The sequence below is a fragment of the Hemiscyllium ocellatum genome, chromosome 35, assembly GCF_020745735.1.
Source record: "Hemiscyllium ocellatum isolate sHemOce1 chromosome 35, sHemOce1.pat.X.cur, whole genome shotgun sequence".
Lineage (NCBI taxonomy): Eukaryota > Metazoa > Chordata > Chondrichthyes > Orectolobiformes > Hemiscylliidae > Hemiscyllium > Hemiscyllium ocellatum.
This window is the reverse complement of record NC_083435.1, coordinates 33471650-33486022: the sequence shown is the minus strand read 5'-3', so window position 1 is coordinate 33486022 and position 14373 is coordinate 33471650. Positions and strand designations below refer to the sequence as shown.

At 43.8% G+C, this 14373-nt stretch overlaps 1 protein-coding gene across 1 annotated transcript in view; it reads right to left on the bottom strand.

Annotated features, from left to right (window-relative positions):
• LOC132832618 (H-2 class II histocompatibility antigen, A-U alpha chain-like) overlaps window positions 1-14153 on the bottom strand; it is a 119798-nt gene extending 105645 nt beyond the window's left edge. The window contains exon 1 of the mRNA XM_060850701.1: window positions 14015-14153. Coding sequence (XP_060706684.1) covers window positions 14015-14153 — 139 coding nt within the window. The remainder of the gene's footprint in view (window positions 1-14014) is intronic.
• Window positions 14154-14373: the final 220 nt, after the last annotated feature.

Genomic DNA, 14373 nt, shown 5'->3' with positions numbered 1-14373 from the left:
TTATTGAATGACAGGACAGGCTGGATAGCATACTCCTGTTCATATTTTTAAAAAATATTTTCAGCTTCAGTTATTGGAAAGTAACTAGTTATTTTCCAGGCAGTTGTGTTCTCCATTCAGGGAGAGCAGAGGATTTGGTTGAGCTAACCCTGGATGTGACATGGGGGCTGCATTCACAGTGAATCTGTGTCTGTAACATAACCTCCACCTGGAGCAGAAGTTGCAGAGAGCGGAAGCCGGGATACAGGGATTGTGGGGGCGATGCTCTTTTTGACCCAGCCTGAAATTTCCCAGTACATTTTCTCAAACTACCCCTAACCATCGGAGGGGACTCGATCTGCTCCTGTGTAGCAGGTATGAAGGCTGAACAGAACATAAGAACATAGGTTTGAGGGGCACGACTAGACCACTTGGCCGTTTGACACTACTCCACCAATAAATAAGGTCATGGTTCATCTCACTGTGGTCCCAGCTTCACTTTTCTGATTTGCTAGTCCATCGAAAATCAAACTAAAACAGTTTCTATATAATGTAAAGATTCACCCATCACAAAATCTGGGGAAGAGAGTTCCTATTTGAATAAATTCCCACTTTGTGAAACTCTCCTTAACCCTCTTCTGATCAAGGTTGGATAGGTGACTGTTTCCTCTTCAAGTCCCACTCTTCCACTGCTCACAACAGATTCTAAATGCAGCCAGGTTGGTGGTACAGCCAATGTTATCGGTCCTAGACTGGTCAGGTTCAATGATAGAAATATCACAGACAGATTTCTTCTGTCAGCCACAGGTAACTGGCTTATTCTTGAAATAAACTCCCCCTACAAAAGTGCAAAGCCTAATGACAACAAATTTGGACGATACAAACAACTATTCAGTATCCAAATGATCCGGTGTCCTCATGTTGCTACATGATTTAATAAAATCACCTTTCATTCCAAGTGTAACCTGCTAAACCTCCATAATATAAACCCTTCATCCCAGGAGGAACTGAAGTGAAACATCTCTGAACACCTTCCAGTATGAGGATACAAAAATAAACCTTCACACATAGCCCTCTAGATGTGTTATCAGTCAGCCTGGGTACTGCTACAGCAATACGTCCTTCCTACTGAATTGATTGAAAGTACAGTTGCAGCTACATTATTTGTCTTAATTCTTTTCTTTTAGAAGTTTTAAATTTATTACAGACATGAGGAAATTTATTTTTATTTGTTCGAGTATTTGAGACTTTTTGTTTTGGAAGTCTCTTCTGCAGATAGCATCGGATGCAGAAGTATTGATTGTTATTGCGACACAGACAGATGGACTCATGGATAACAAAGGAGTCAAGGTTTATCAGCCAATGGGCAGGAACGTACTGTGTGGGGGAAAAGCTGACATTGGGGCAAAATGAAACTGCATTATACCAGATCATCCGGAAATACAATGCAAGATGAAATGGTCATGTAGATAAGATTTTAAAATGCTAACAGTGATGCAATAAAGTCACCATCGTCCGAAAGAACCTTGTGCTGTTCTCTCATTAGAAAGACAACTCGTGGTGGTTTAACCCGAGGGTCACCACACCTCGGATGATGGGGTGAGCTTGAGAAATCGAAACCTTTATGCTAACCTACGACAGTGTGTGGAATTGAACCTGCTGTGCTGGCCTCCCTTTACATCACACTCCAGTCATTTAGCCAACTGAGTGGGGACTACTGTAGAGAAGAATTTTAACAGACAAAGGACAATAGAAACTTTGGTAAGCAGGAAGGAGCTACGGGTCAGACAATGATCAAGATAATGGCTGAAGATAAAAGGTAAAAGGTCTCTGCTAGCAATTGCATTCTATAATGAGACAAGTGCTTCGATGCAGTCTTTGGCTGAATACAATTAGATGTGACAAGTGAAATAACTAGAATTACTGATTGTGATTGAATATTGTTGACCATGAAATAAGTAGGTATTTTTGATTTGTCGGTTTAAATTGTGCTTCTGCTTACAAAAAAAAATGCTGTAATAAATTGTTTAGAGTGTCGGTCCTCGTGAGAAATAGCTCCCGAACACGTGCTTGAAGGAATTCGGTGAACATGCTTATGAGTGTTGTCGATGCAGTCTATTAATGCTTGTCCTTTGTTGTTGGGCATCTCTTCAGACCGCAGGAACTGCACTGAGCTAGTTGGTGAGCTCAGACCATGGTCAGTGGCCCCCTCTGGGAACAGAATGATCCCCTTCTGTACTAGCCAATCCACCAGAACGTCCGTGCCCCTGTTGACAAAATCGTGGTGCAACTTTCCCTGATATGCCATGCTCAGGATAAACTGTGCAGGTCAACTCCAAACCGTGAAAGCTCAACTGTGTTCGCATTGGCCTTTTAAAAGATGGCAGCAGCACCAGGGATCACCGAATATCCAGGGGTATCTCGGTGATGGTGAGTACCTCCAGCCAAGATGAATTGGAGAACGAGGCTGGCATTGAATGAGAGGGTCACCATGGGTTGGGATAGGTAGTTAATGAGGTGAGTTCGAGACGATATCACCAAGAAATGGCTCGGCCTCATGCAGACGATGCTTTGTTACATTCAATGAAAATGACACTGTGTCAAACTATTGTTCGAGTCAGCCAAATTAGTCAAAGACTCTACTGGCCCCGCTCCCATTTATAAAGCTACAGAACAAATACTCATCCAAAACTCTCCATCATCTTCATTGATATCAATATGCTGTTCATGCATTATTCCTGGGAACAGTGACCCGAAATGCAAGATGCAATATAGATGTTTTAATTTCAGAATATCGAAATCTAAGATCACATCCTTCTCTGAAATTCTGTCTCAATCTACCCCACTCTTTTAAACAAACTCTTCATTTTAGTCGTATTTAAACTGATTCCCTGGCTTCTCTCTGGAAGTGATTTTCACACCCAAAACACCGCGTGTCACGGAACAATTGAGAAAAACGAGTTTTAAATGGATGGGAGCTGCACATCTGTCACTTCCAGCATCTGGTGCAATTACCCCACGCTCAACAGTGATCGAATACAGTGTTACTAGCAATGTACTGGGGTGGTCTACACAGACTTATACATTGGGATTGTAACTGCGACAGATTTACAGATCCATTCATTCCACAGATCCCCCAGCTCAACAGTATCTAGTCTATGTTTATGGAACAATGCAATGATTTGGACTGCACAGCACTCCGTGCTGAACAGATTATATAGTCCAGATTTATAGATCAATGCACTGTTGGAAATGTACGTGGTGAGCAAATGAACCTGGAAAGGTTGCAGGTTGTACTGAGTAGTACACTGGCCTGGTCTTCACAGTGCTCCACGGTGGACAGATATCTCATCTGGGCTTATAAATGCTCGGACTGGATCTGTGAGGTGGATTGAGTATCCGATATAATTCCTGACATAACTACTGTTCCTCCACGTCGGCCCATTCCGTTGTTCCCTCTTGTTATGGGCCAGAGCAGAACCCCTCAAATGAATCGAGAAGATCATCTCTACTCGAACATTTTCTTATTCTAAAGTTAAATATGAGGTGTTGTGATTCAGATACAAATCGCTGGGTCAAAATATTTGACATGAAGCAAAACAGGGTTTATTCAAACACTGTAGACAAAATACAACAAAAGGAAGAGGAACTTGGAATAACTTAATTCTGTTGGAAGGCTTAACACAGTGAGACATTATTTAACGACTAAACAATAATTGTTCTAATAGAGTAACATCCCATAAACACCCATTTGTCAAAAAGCAAAGTTAGAAAACAGATTGCCTTACGTGCAGCTCTCCAATCCAGGAGGAAATAAAAGCTAAAGACAATTCTGAAAGAAATCTCGGGGATATTTACTACCTTCCAACCCTGCTGAGACCTCAGCAATAACTGTCGAAAGGTAAACTGAGGACCTTGGTTCTCGGAGAGCTTGATCATCACTCCATAGGACCTGGCCGCAGCTGTAATGACCACATTGAACAGACTGTTTTCCTACTACCCACGCCACTGTAGTAGCATCTCAAAAATGCCTAACCCTACCTTAGCAATTAAATGTTGGGAAGAGAAATGTTGAAGTTAAACATAAATACATAAAACAAAAGATTGCAGCAGGCCTTGTGAATCAGATGTAGAAGCCCCTCAGGTGCTGAGTAGTTTCCACTTTGCCAAAACACAGTAGAATCATCGAGCTAATGAAGAGAAAAGATAATCTCTCCCCCTCAACTCTAACTTTATAATTGGAGATATGCCATAAGTCCAATAGCCATTGATGTCAACATCCCACCCAGACCAAGTATTATTGTGACATATAAGGGTTTAGTGAAAGTTGTTAACTGGATCTGTTTGTTCAGTGAGTGTGATTGATTTCAGTCTCCGTGGACCTAAATGTACCACAGCTGGGTTTCTGCCTTCCATTAATATGAGGCTTCTTTCAACTTGTTTGCCACATTATTCGGGTAGTGTCAACATCAAGATTGCGATCAGCAGCTGCAGAGAGAGGGAGAGGAACAGTCTTCAAACATTAGACTGGAATGTTTCAAAACTGGATCAGAATCTGAGAATATTAGACAGGAATATTCCAACAATGGATCTGACTCTGAGAACAGTGGACAGAAATGTTACAACAATGGACAAGAGTTTGTCCTTAGGTCTTTACTATCTTTCTGAGGATTGGCCAGGTTTACACTTGCGGATAAGAGCTGTACTGATGATTATTCAGGTGGGTTACTATCCCATCCTCGCTATTGTTGGTGTTCCTGGTAAGTCTATTTCTGTCAATCATATAAACGATGGTAAAGATTATTGCAACTTCAGTTATTTATATTTCGAAAATACATTAAATGTTATCTTCAGTTTCGGTCACAAACTCACTTCATTTCCACGAATTTCAGACTCCTTACTCATAAACATCTAAGATGGAACGAGGCTGTTCAGAACATTGAGTCTCCCTTTTACCCTGAACTGTTTTATGTCTCCGTGTTCACTCTGTCATCAAACCTGCCTTCATCTACCTCCGTAATATCTCCAGCCTCCACCTCAGTGCTGTTGTTGAATGAGCTGACATCTACCCCTTTGTTAACTTCAGATGTTACGGCTTCAGTTCTTTTCTCAGCACTTTTCCGCGTTAAAAATATTTTGATCATAAACTTGTACTTGTCTCTACGGTTATGTCACAACAAGGACTCCGTATGAGAGTAATAATGTCACTGGGTGTGTAATTCAGAGGACAGGATATGACTCTCAAGGCATTGTTTAAAATTCTACCACAGCTGGTCACAGAATGTAAATTCGAACGACAGATATTGGAAAGAAATCCAATTTCACTCATGACAACAATAAACCATCAATATTTATTTTATTATTTTACTGATAACCATTAGTAAAGAAACTTAACATTATTGCCCAGTCTAGGCTAATTGTGACTTCAGATCAATAACAATTTGATTGGCTCCATATTGACTTGACAAATGGTCTCGCAGTCAAGGGCATGTAGTGATTGACAACAAATGCTGTCCTTGCCAGTGAAACACCAACATTAAAGGTGAAATAAAGCAAGAAATTGTCGACAATGAAGATCAGAAATAAAATTTTCCAGTGCCTGAAAGTGTTGTAGAATCACAGCAGGTACTGGAGTTTGTATTGGGAGAAACACAGAATTTTTTGCAAACCAATGAGCCTGTATCAAAACTGAAACTAACTGTGAAATTGTCCAGTGAAAGAGAGAGAGAGACAGAGAGAGAGAAAGAGAGAGAGAGAGAGAGAGAGAGAGAGAGAGGAAAAGAAGCAAAGGGATTACTGATAATTAACTGGAAGGAAAATAGAATGGGAAGCTATTCTAACATTTCCACTTTTACAATATTCTGAATATTCTGTTCATTTAAGGATGTCTCAGTTTAAAGTAAGTCATGTTCGTGCTGACTCTGTTCTCTGAGTGTGGCGATCAATTCCAGTGGCAATACTGGTGCTGCTGTTATCGCTGCTATGATACAGAGAAAGGTGATGTCACATTTTCAACTGCTTCTTTGGAGAGAGGAATGGTTACTGTGGGACTGTGCCGAGGTGCAACTTCTTTTTCAGCCAGGGAGAGAAACTGAGGAGAGTGAAGTATTTTCAACACTAAGTGCATGCACCAGTGTGTGGAGATTTGACATGCTCCTGTCATTGGAAAGTCAGTGGAGATTCTCTGGACTCTTTACTGTCGTTTGTATTGTCAACTGTTGCATTCATTCAGGGAGAACCGAGAATCTGGTGACCCCACTCTGATCATTGCCTTTACACAGTGCTTGGGTTCAGTGTAAGCAAATGGAGCAGAGACTACACAGAAGGGAAGCTCTATAAACAGGAAGAACCAGATCACTGCCACGTCAGTAGGATTTCCAGAAACATTTGTCTAATTCCAGGTGTAAAGTATGAAACCAGCTCGTTTCAAAAATGAGGTGGTCACTGAGCTGTGTCTTCTTCAATATAACCTCTCGCCTCACACCAGGGACAGGACTGTGCTGAAACTCACCATGAAGCGAACTGAATTGACTCTGGGACGTTCCAGGCAGGAGTCGGTAACATTTCCACTATCTCTGAAGTGCATTTTTCTAATGTATTCATTAGCTGACAGACACCATCTGCCCGCTTAGAGGAATGCATTGGTTCCATCTCTCAGGGCAGGTACAGAAACAAAGTTTAGAAATACAAGGGATCGTAGTGACTGGTGAAAATGAGGAACTGCAGGTAATTAGAATTAATGAAGAGTATGCTTTTTAAAATCGAATTGAATTGAAGCTTGGAAAGTTGCTATCTCCCAGAGTATCGAGGAAGTGGCAATAGAGCTGGTGCAAGAATTACTGATTATTCTTCAAAGGTGGTTAGATTCTGGAAAAGGATCTTGCAGACTGGAAAGCAGCTCTAGTGAACCTAAATACTTAGAATAGGATGGAGAGTGAAACAGAAAACTAAATAGTGGATAGCTTGATGTCAGCTGTGAGAAAAACATTGGAACCTTTTATAAGGAATGTGACAACTAGACACTTGGATAATAATGATATAATTTGGCAGAGTCGGCCTAGGTTCAAGAAAGGGGAAAGATATTTGATAAATCTGCTGAACGTTGAGGAGGTTTTCCATTGTGGCTTCGTCAGTTGAGAACCAGTGCGAGTGGAGTATTTGAATTTTCAGAAGATGTTTGGCATAGTTGAATACAGGTGAGTGGATCAAGTTAGAGTCCATGAGTAACTACAGGTGGAATGTACCGAATCAGCCGTTTGCAAGGTATAAAATGATTCAGTTATGAACAGCAAATACCATCATTTACATGTATGGTTTTTCAATGGTGAGAAGTTGGGAAGGGCTGATGCTGAAAAGGACCTGGATATTTTTGGTAATACGTCACTGTCAGAATTCAGACAGGGCAATAAGTAATTAAAACTGTAAATGATATGTTCTGCTTCATGCAAAATTATTAAAATATCAGAGTAAATATATCTTATTCAATGGCAGCGCCTTGTTGAGACAGTATTTGTGGTATTGTGTAGAGATTTGGTCTGCTTTTGAAGTAATAATATCCTTGTGACTGACACAATGCAAAGGTTTTACACCAGATGAAACTCTGGCATGATAGTGCCATGGGAAGAGTGTGAAAAAACAATGTGTTTAATAAGTAGTGCAGTAAGAGCAGGAGAAGTTGAAACTTAATGGTTATGCACGAACACTCATTATGCCCCAAGCAGCTATTGTTAAGGTGAGATATTCCATACTTTCCATAGGATGCTCGATTCCTGATACTTTATGTAGCTGTGCAGAGACTTCATGTCGATTGACAGAGAGGTACAGGCTTGAATTGAACGCTGAACACTTTAATGTGCAGTGAGAGTGTGACCTTCCATGGAAAGTTACATTGTTAATAATCCTGTCTGCTGCCACAATACCTTTATTCTGAAACAGTTAGAGATACTCCACCTACTTCAATCTTCTATCTACTCTCTATGAGATCGAAGATGCATTTGAGACTGTTTTTTAAAAAAGCTTCCTACCAAACCATGTTAAAATAACACTTCTAGTATGAACAATGAAGTCACAACGAACTACGTGGAGCAAGCTAACTTGGCAGTTCCTGCTTCATTTGTTTGTGATATTGGTGCTTCTTCCTGTTTCTTTGTTCGTTATTTGAGAAGTCGCAGGTCTGCTTCATTTGTAAGTGGCTCCAGGTATTAAATGATTTGTTCCTGATCCCGGGTGCATGGGGTTGAGCAGACCCCTTGACTTCCTGTGTGAGATGCAGGAGAGACGGCATAGGCCATCGCTCTTCTTGACCAGTAGCATTGATGGGCTGAATGACTTACCCATATTCCTATGAAACCAGATTGATGTGCTGAACGAGCTCCTCCCTTTACTGCGGAAATACACTGTGTCCAGCAGAACTGTTACGTGAATAGTATCGACACATTTAACAGCACAAGCTTGAATGTTGGCCAGATCTTGTTGCACATGGACACAGAATGCTTCAGTAGTGGGGGTTGACAAATGGTTCTGAACATTATCTTACTTACAGAAAATCATTGTACTTCTTATCGCTGTGGAATCAATGGGCTGAATGGCCTGCTTTGACACTGCAGTGATTCCCCGATGCCAAGCTGGAAGTCCCTGATTGGAGGAAGCTACCCTGAAGATCTGCTACAGTAATGACCCACGGCTGAGATGATTGATGCCCATTGATGATAAACTTCTACCATTGTGATATAAATTACTCCAAATACTGGAGAGTTTGCAACTGATTCTCATTAAGTGCAATATTGCACTTGATGTCATCCTCAGTTAAATACTGCCTTGGTCTCAGGGCGAGTCGCACTTAACTAAGCCCTTGTGTTCACCTCCATCACTCATATCAATAGGTCATGGTGTAGGAGCAGGGATTGTTTTTTTTCAAACGGAGAGTAGCAAATGTCAGGCATTCTCTTTTCCAGCGAAGTAGGGGACCTAGATCACTGAAAGATCACTGAATGGTCTCCTCTGTTCCTGTGCACCAGAGTAGTGCAGTATTTGGCTACAAATGCTCCTGTCTAGGAAATTTGAGCTTCTAAATTGAATATAGAAATATAGGATTGAGGAGCAGGAATGGGACATTAGACACTTTGTGGGTTTTCCAGCAGGTGCTAAGATTGTGGATGGTCAGGTAGTGGTCCCAGCCTCACTTCCCTGTCTCTCCCTATTATCCGTGACTCAATTCTCTGTAAAATATTTCACTAACTCAGTTTGAATAAATGCAAACAAGGAGGCACCACAATCGTCAGGGCAAAATAATTCCCACTCAACAGGCCCTTTCAGAAGTTCTCCTCATCCCTAACAGAGTCATCTGAAACGGAAGCTTGTCCAGATAGACCAGATGACCCATTCTGATCTAATCTCATTTGCCTACATTTGGCCCATATCCTTCTAAATCATCCTATTAATATGAATATCCAAATGCCTTCAAAATGTTGTGACTGCACCAGTCTGCATCACTTCCTTTTTTCTAACAGGTCATTGCAAACACACACCACCCTCTGCATGAAAGTTTTGTTTCTCAGGTCCCTTTAATGTTTTCTCCCTCTCACCTTAAACCTTTGCCCTCTAGTTTTGGACTCATCCATTCTGGGAAAAAGAAAAGACCTTGGTTATTCATACTATTCATGGCCTTCATGATTTTAGAAACCTCTATAATGTCACGCTTCAGCCTCCAATGCTCAACGGTTAAAAAAAGAAGCTCTGTCTATCCAGCCTTTCCCTACAGCTCAACCCTCCAATTCCATCTGTATCCTTGTAAGTCTTTCCTGCAGATGGTCTGTCTCTGCTTGACATTTTATTGAGCTCCAATGCATTCAGTCCCTTCGCCCAAATCATTAATCGAGATTGTAAGTTGTGATGACTTCAGACTGATCCCTGAGGAAACCCACTAGTTACAGCTTTTCAGCCTGAAAATGAGGAATTATCGCTATTCTGCATCTCCTGGGGATTCCCTGCTCCTGTGTAGCAGTTTAGAAAGATTACACGGCCGCCTCCTGTGTTATGTTGCTGGTTGTTGAAGTGCTTCTGAGCACATCAATATTCCATTAGGGCCATTAGGGTTAGATCATCAGACAGAGGTCGTACTGTCAACGATGCTGACCTTTGAGAGTTTAAAAGATGAGCACAGAATATAGATGAACATTACAGTAGAACGCTACGTGGTGAAAAATGCAGCAATACATCTATCCTGCCCCCACAGTTGTGTGCTCAATTTTCACCAGACACATATTGAGGAGATTTCCAATCAGCCAGATTAACATGGGTCCCTTTAACGAAATAACCAATAATCTTCACCAGTAATGTCATTTTTGGCTGTTGGTGCTGTGTTGAAAAATTACTGCTGTGACTACACATTGAAATAAATAAATGTCGTTCAGCAGTGATCTTATAGAGGTTTCCAAAATCACGAAGGACATGGGTAAGGTTAATAAAAAAGATCTTTTTCCCATAGTGCGTGTGTCCACAACTAGAGGGCATACGTTTTAGGTGAGAGGGGAACATTTTAAAAAGGACCAAAGGGGCAACGTTTTCAAACAGAAGTTAGTGTGTGAATGGAATGTGCTACATGAGGAAGTGATGGAGACTGACACCATTAAAACAGTTAAACGTTATCTGGTTGGTATACGGAAAGGAATGGTTTAGATTGAAGTGGGCCAAATACTGGCAAATGAAACAAAATTAAGTTAGGACATCTGGTTGGTAGGGATGATTTGGACAAAATGATCTGTTTCATTAATATATATTTCTCTACGAAACTATGACTGAACACTTCATTCTATTCCCGGATAACTCCTGAGAGTCACAAACGAACTCCTCCTGTCTCATTGCAGTGATACTAGCTGGCTAATTGGGTCTTCCTGTACCTCTGTAAGAGTGCTGAAGGGTGCAGTGAAAGAAAAGCACATGAAGTTGGAGCTGCTGTCGAAAAAATGTCTCCTGGACCTTACTGTTCCACTTAGAAATGTCACGCTGATCTCTTTGTGGATGCACCCGTTTGCCATCGATTACCAATAAATGTCAACTCTCCTATCCATTAAAGGTCAGTCAAGGTCAGCCTTCAATATTTTAATAACCCAGTCTTCACTGTGGTCTGTGGATGTGAAAACCGCTTTCTTCATTGTCCTATCTAACTGCGACTGCACTTTCAAGAGACAATGTACCTGCACTCCAAGGTCTCTATTTTTTATTTCAAAAATTTCCAAAATATACTTATTCATAAAATATTTTGATGGTCTGTACATTTGGCCATGCCATACATATGTCAACACAGATCAGAAATTATCATTGTTATATACAGATCTGTGCATTTCTCAATCATATGCCGATATATTTAGCTGAGGCATCAGCAGAGCCCAAACGACTGCATGAGCCCCCTGTTCTTCTTGAAGTAGGCAGGTGTTAAATGGTGGTCTTTCCCCACCGTGCCTTGGCGGCAGCTGCCCCATGCTTCAGCGCGTCCCTCAACACGTAGTCCTGGACCTTGGAATGTGCCAGTCTGCAACACTCAGTCGGGGTCAACTCCTTCAGCTGGAAGATCAACAGGGTTCGGACCGCGCAGAGAGCATCCTTCACTGAGTTGAAGAACCTCCAGGCACAGTTGATGTTCGTCTCAGTGTGCGTCCCGGGGAACAGGCCGTGGAGCATGGAGTCCCAAGTCACAGCGCTGCTCGGGACGAAACTCAACAAACACCACTCCATTCCTCTCCAGACTTCCTCTGCATGGGCACATTCCTGAAGGAGGTGTATGACAGTCTTGCTCCCCCCCGCAGCCGCTTCGAGGGCAGCGTGCAGTGCAGCAGAGAGTTCGGGCATGCATAAAGGATCTCACTGACAGAGCCTTTCTCAGGACCAGCCAAGCCATGTCTTGGTGCTTGTTGGAAAGTTCTGGCGATGAGGCATTATGCCAAATAGCTTTGACAGTCTCCTCCGGGAACCACTCGACAGGATATGCCCTCTCCTTTTCCGGCAGGGTCTCAAGGACACTACGTGCTGACCACTTCCTGATGGACTTGTGGTCAAAGGTGTTTTTCTTCATAAATTTCTCCACGAAACACGTGGTACGGAACGGTCCAACTACTCCGAGCATTCCGCGGCAGTGAGGCCAGGCCCATCCTTCACAACACCAGGAGCAGGTAGAACCTCAGTACGTAGTGACACTTGGTGTTTGCGTACAGGGCATCCACGCACAGCTTGATGCAGCCACACCCAAACGTGGCCATCAGGGTGAGGGTGGCATTGGGTATGTTTTTTCTCCCCCATTGCACCGGTCTTTGTACATTGTGTCTCTTCGGACCCGGTCCATCTTTGATCTCTACATGAAGTGGAAGATGGCCCGGGTGACTGCGGTAGCACAGATTCTGGGGATAGGCCAGACCTCTGCCAAATATAACAATACTGAGAGTACCTCACACCTGATGACCAGGTTTTATCCCGCGATGGAGAGCGACCATTGCTCCCATCTGCCTAGTTTCAGTCTCATCTTCCTGATCCGCTCCTCTCAGGTCTTGGCGCACGCCCCAGCCCCCACGAACCAAATACCCAGCACCTTCAGGTGGTCAGTCCTGACGGTGAAGGGGATAGAGGATTGGTCGGCTCAGTTCCTGAAGAGCATGGCCTCGCTCTTGTCTCGGTTTACCGTGGCCCCTGAGGTCCGTTCGAATTGGTCACAGATGCACATGAGTCTGTGCATGGACAGCGGATCTGAGCACAAAAAGGCGATGTCATACATGTACAGGGAGGCCTTAACCTGCAGGCCCCCGCTGCCAGAAATAGTCACCCCTCTCAGGATCGCATCCTTCCTGTTGGATTCGGCAAATGGGTCTATGCAACACACAAACAAGGCGGGTGAGGGGGGAAGCCCTGCCTGACTCCAGATCTTACAGGGAAGCTATCTGATTCCCACCCATTGATTGAGACTGCACTGATAATGTTGGTGTAGAGCAGTCTGATCCAATTTTCGATTCCCTCCCCAAAGCCCGTTTTGGAGAGGACATCCCTCATATATGTATGCAATATCCTGTCAAAGGCTTTCTCCTGGTCCAGGCTGATGAGGCAGGTGTCCACCCCCCTGTCCTGCACGTAGGCAATCGTATCCCTGAGGAGTGCAAGACCTCAGTGATCTTCCTGCCCGGTACAGCACAGGTTTTGTCCGGGTGGAACACCGATCCCAGAGCAGACCTGACCCGGTTGGCGATGACCTTTGACAAGATTTTGTAGTCTGTGTTTAACAGTGAGATCAATCTCTAATTTCTAATTTCCTCCCTCTCCCCCTTCTGCTTGTAGATGAGGGTGATGATGCCTTTCCTCATGGATTCACTTATGGTACCTGCCTGAAGCATGCTGACGTACACCTGCAGCAGGTCCCGGCCAATCAAGTCCCAAAGAGCAGAATAGATCTCGACCGGGAAGCCGTCGCTTCCGGGAGTTTTATTCTTTTTGAAGGACTCGAGGGCCCTGGTCAGCTCATCCAGAGATAGCAGCTTGTCCAGCCTCTCTCGTGTTCCATCATCTAGGACCTCCGTGATAGAGGGCAGGAACGACTGGGAGGCCGCGCTGTCCGTTGGCTTCGAGTCAGACAGACTGGCATGGAAGGATTTGCTGATCCTCATGATATCATCCTGAGATGACGCAACCGAGCCATCTTCTTCCTTCAGGCTGCTGAGCACAGAGCTCTCTTTGTGCACCTTCTGGAAGAAGAAACGTGAGCACGTCTTGTCCTGCTCCACCGAGCGGACCCTGGACCGGAAGATTATCTTGGAGGCCTCTGAGGCAAAGAGCGAGGCTTGCTGGCCCTTCACCTCCTTGAGGTCCTCCATGACATCGACCCCCAACGTCTGCAGCAGGAGCAGGTTCTGCATACTTTTCTGGAGTTGGGACAGTTTTCCCCACCTCTCTCTCGCCTCCTGAACACCTTTGAGGATGAAGAACGTCTTGATATTTCCTTTTACTGTTTCCCACCAGTCTGCTGGAGACTCAAAGAGGGGCTTCGCGGTTCTCCAACCTGCGTAATCCCTCTTGAGCTTCTCAATGCTTCCCGGGGTCAACAGCTTATTGTTCAGTTTCCACGTCCCCTTGCCCGCCTGCTGCTCGTCCTGTAGGTGACAGTCGGCCAGCCGGAGGCAATGGTCAGAGAAGAACATCGGCTTGACATCAGTGGTTCTGACCGAGAGCGTTCGGGACACAAACAGGTAATCTATCCTTGAGCAGATAGACCCGTCTGCCCGTGACCAGGTGTATCTACACTGTGCTCCATCTGTGAGGGTGCTGAGGACGTCGTGCAGATTGGCATCTTTGACAGTTTCCATCAGGGCTCTGGACGTAACGTCCAGTTTACTGTCCCCCCCGCCGGATCGTCCATCT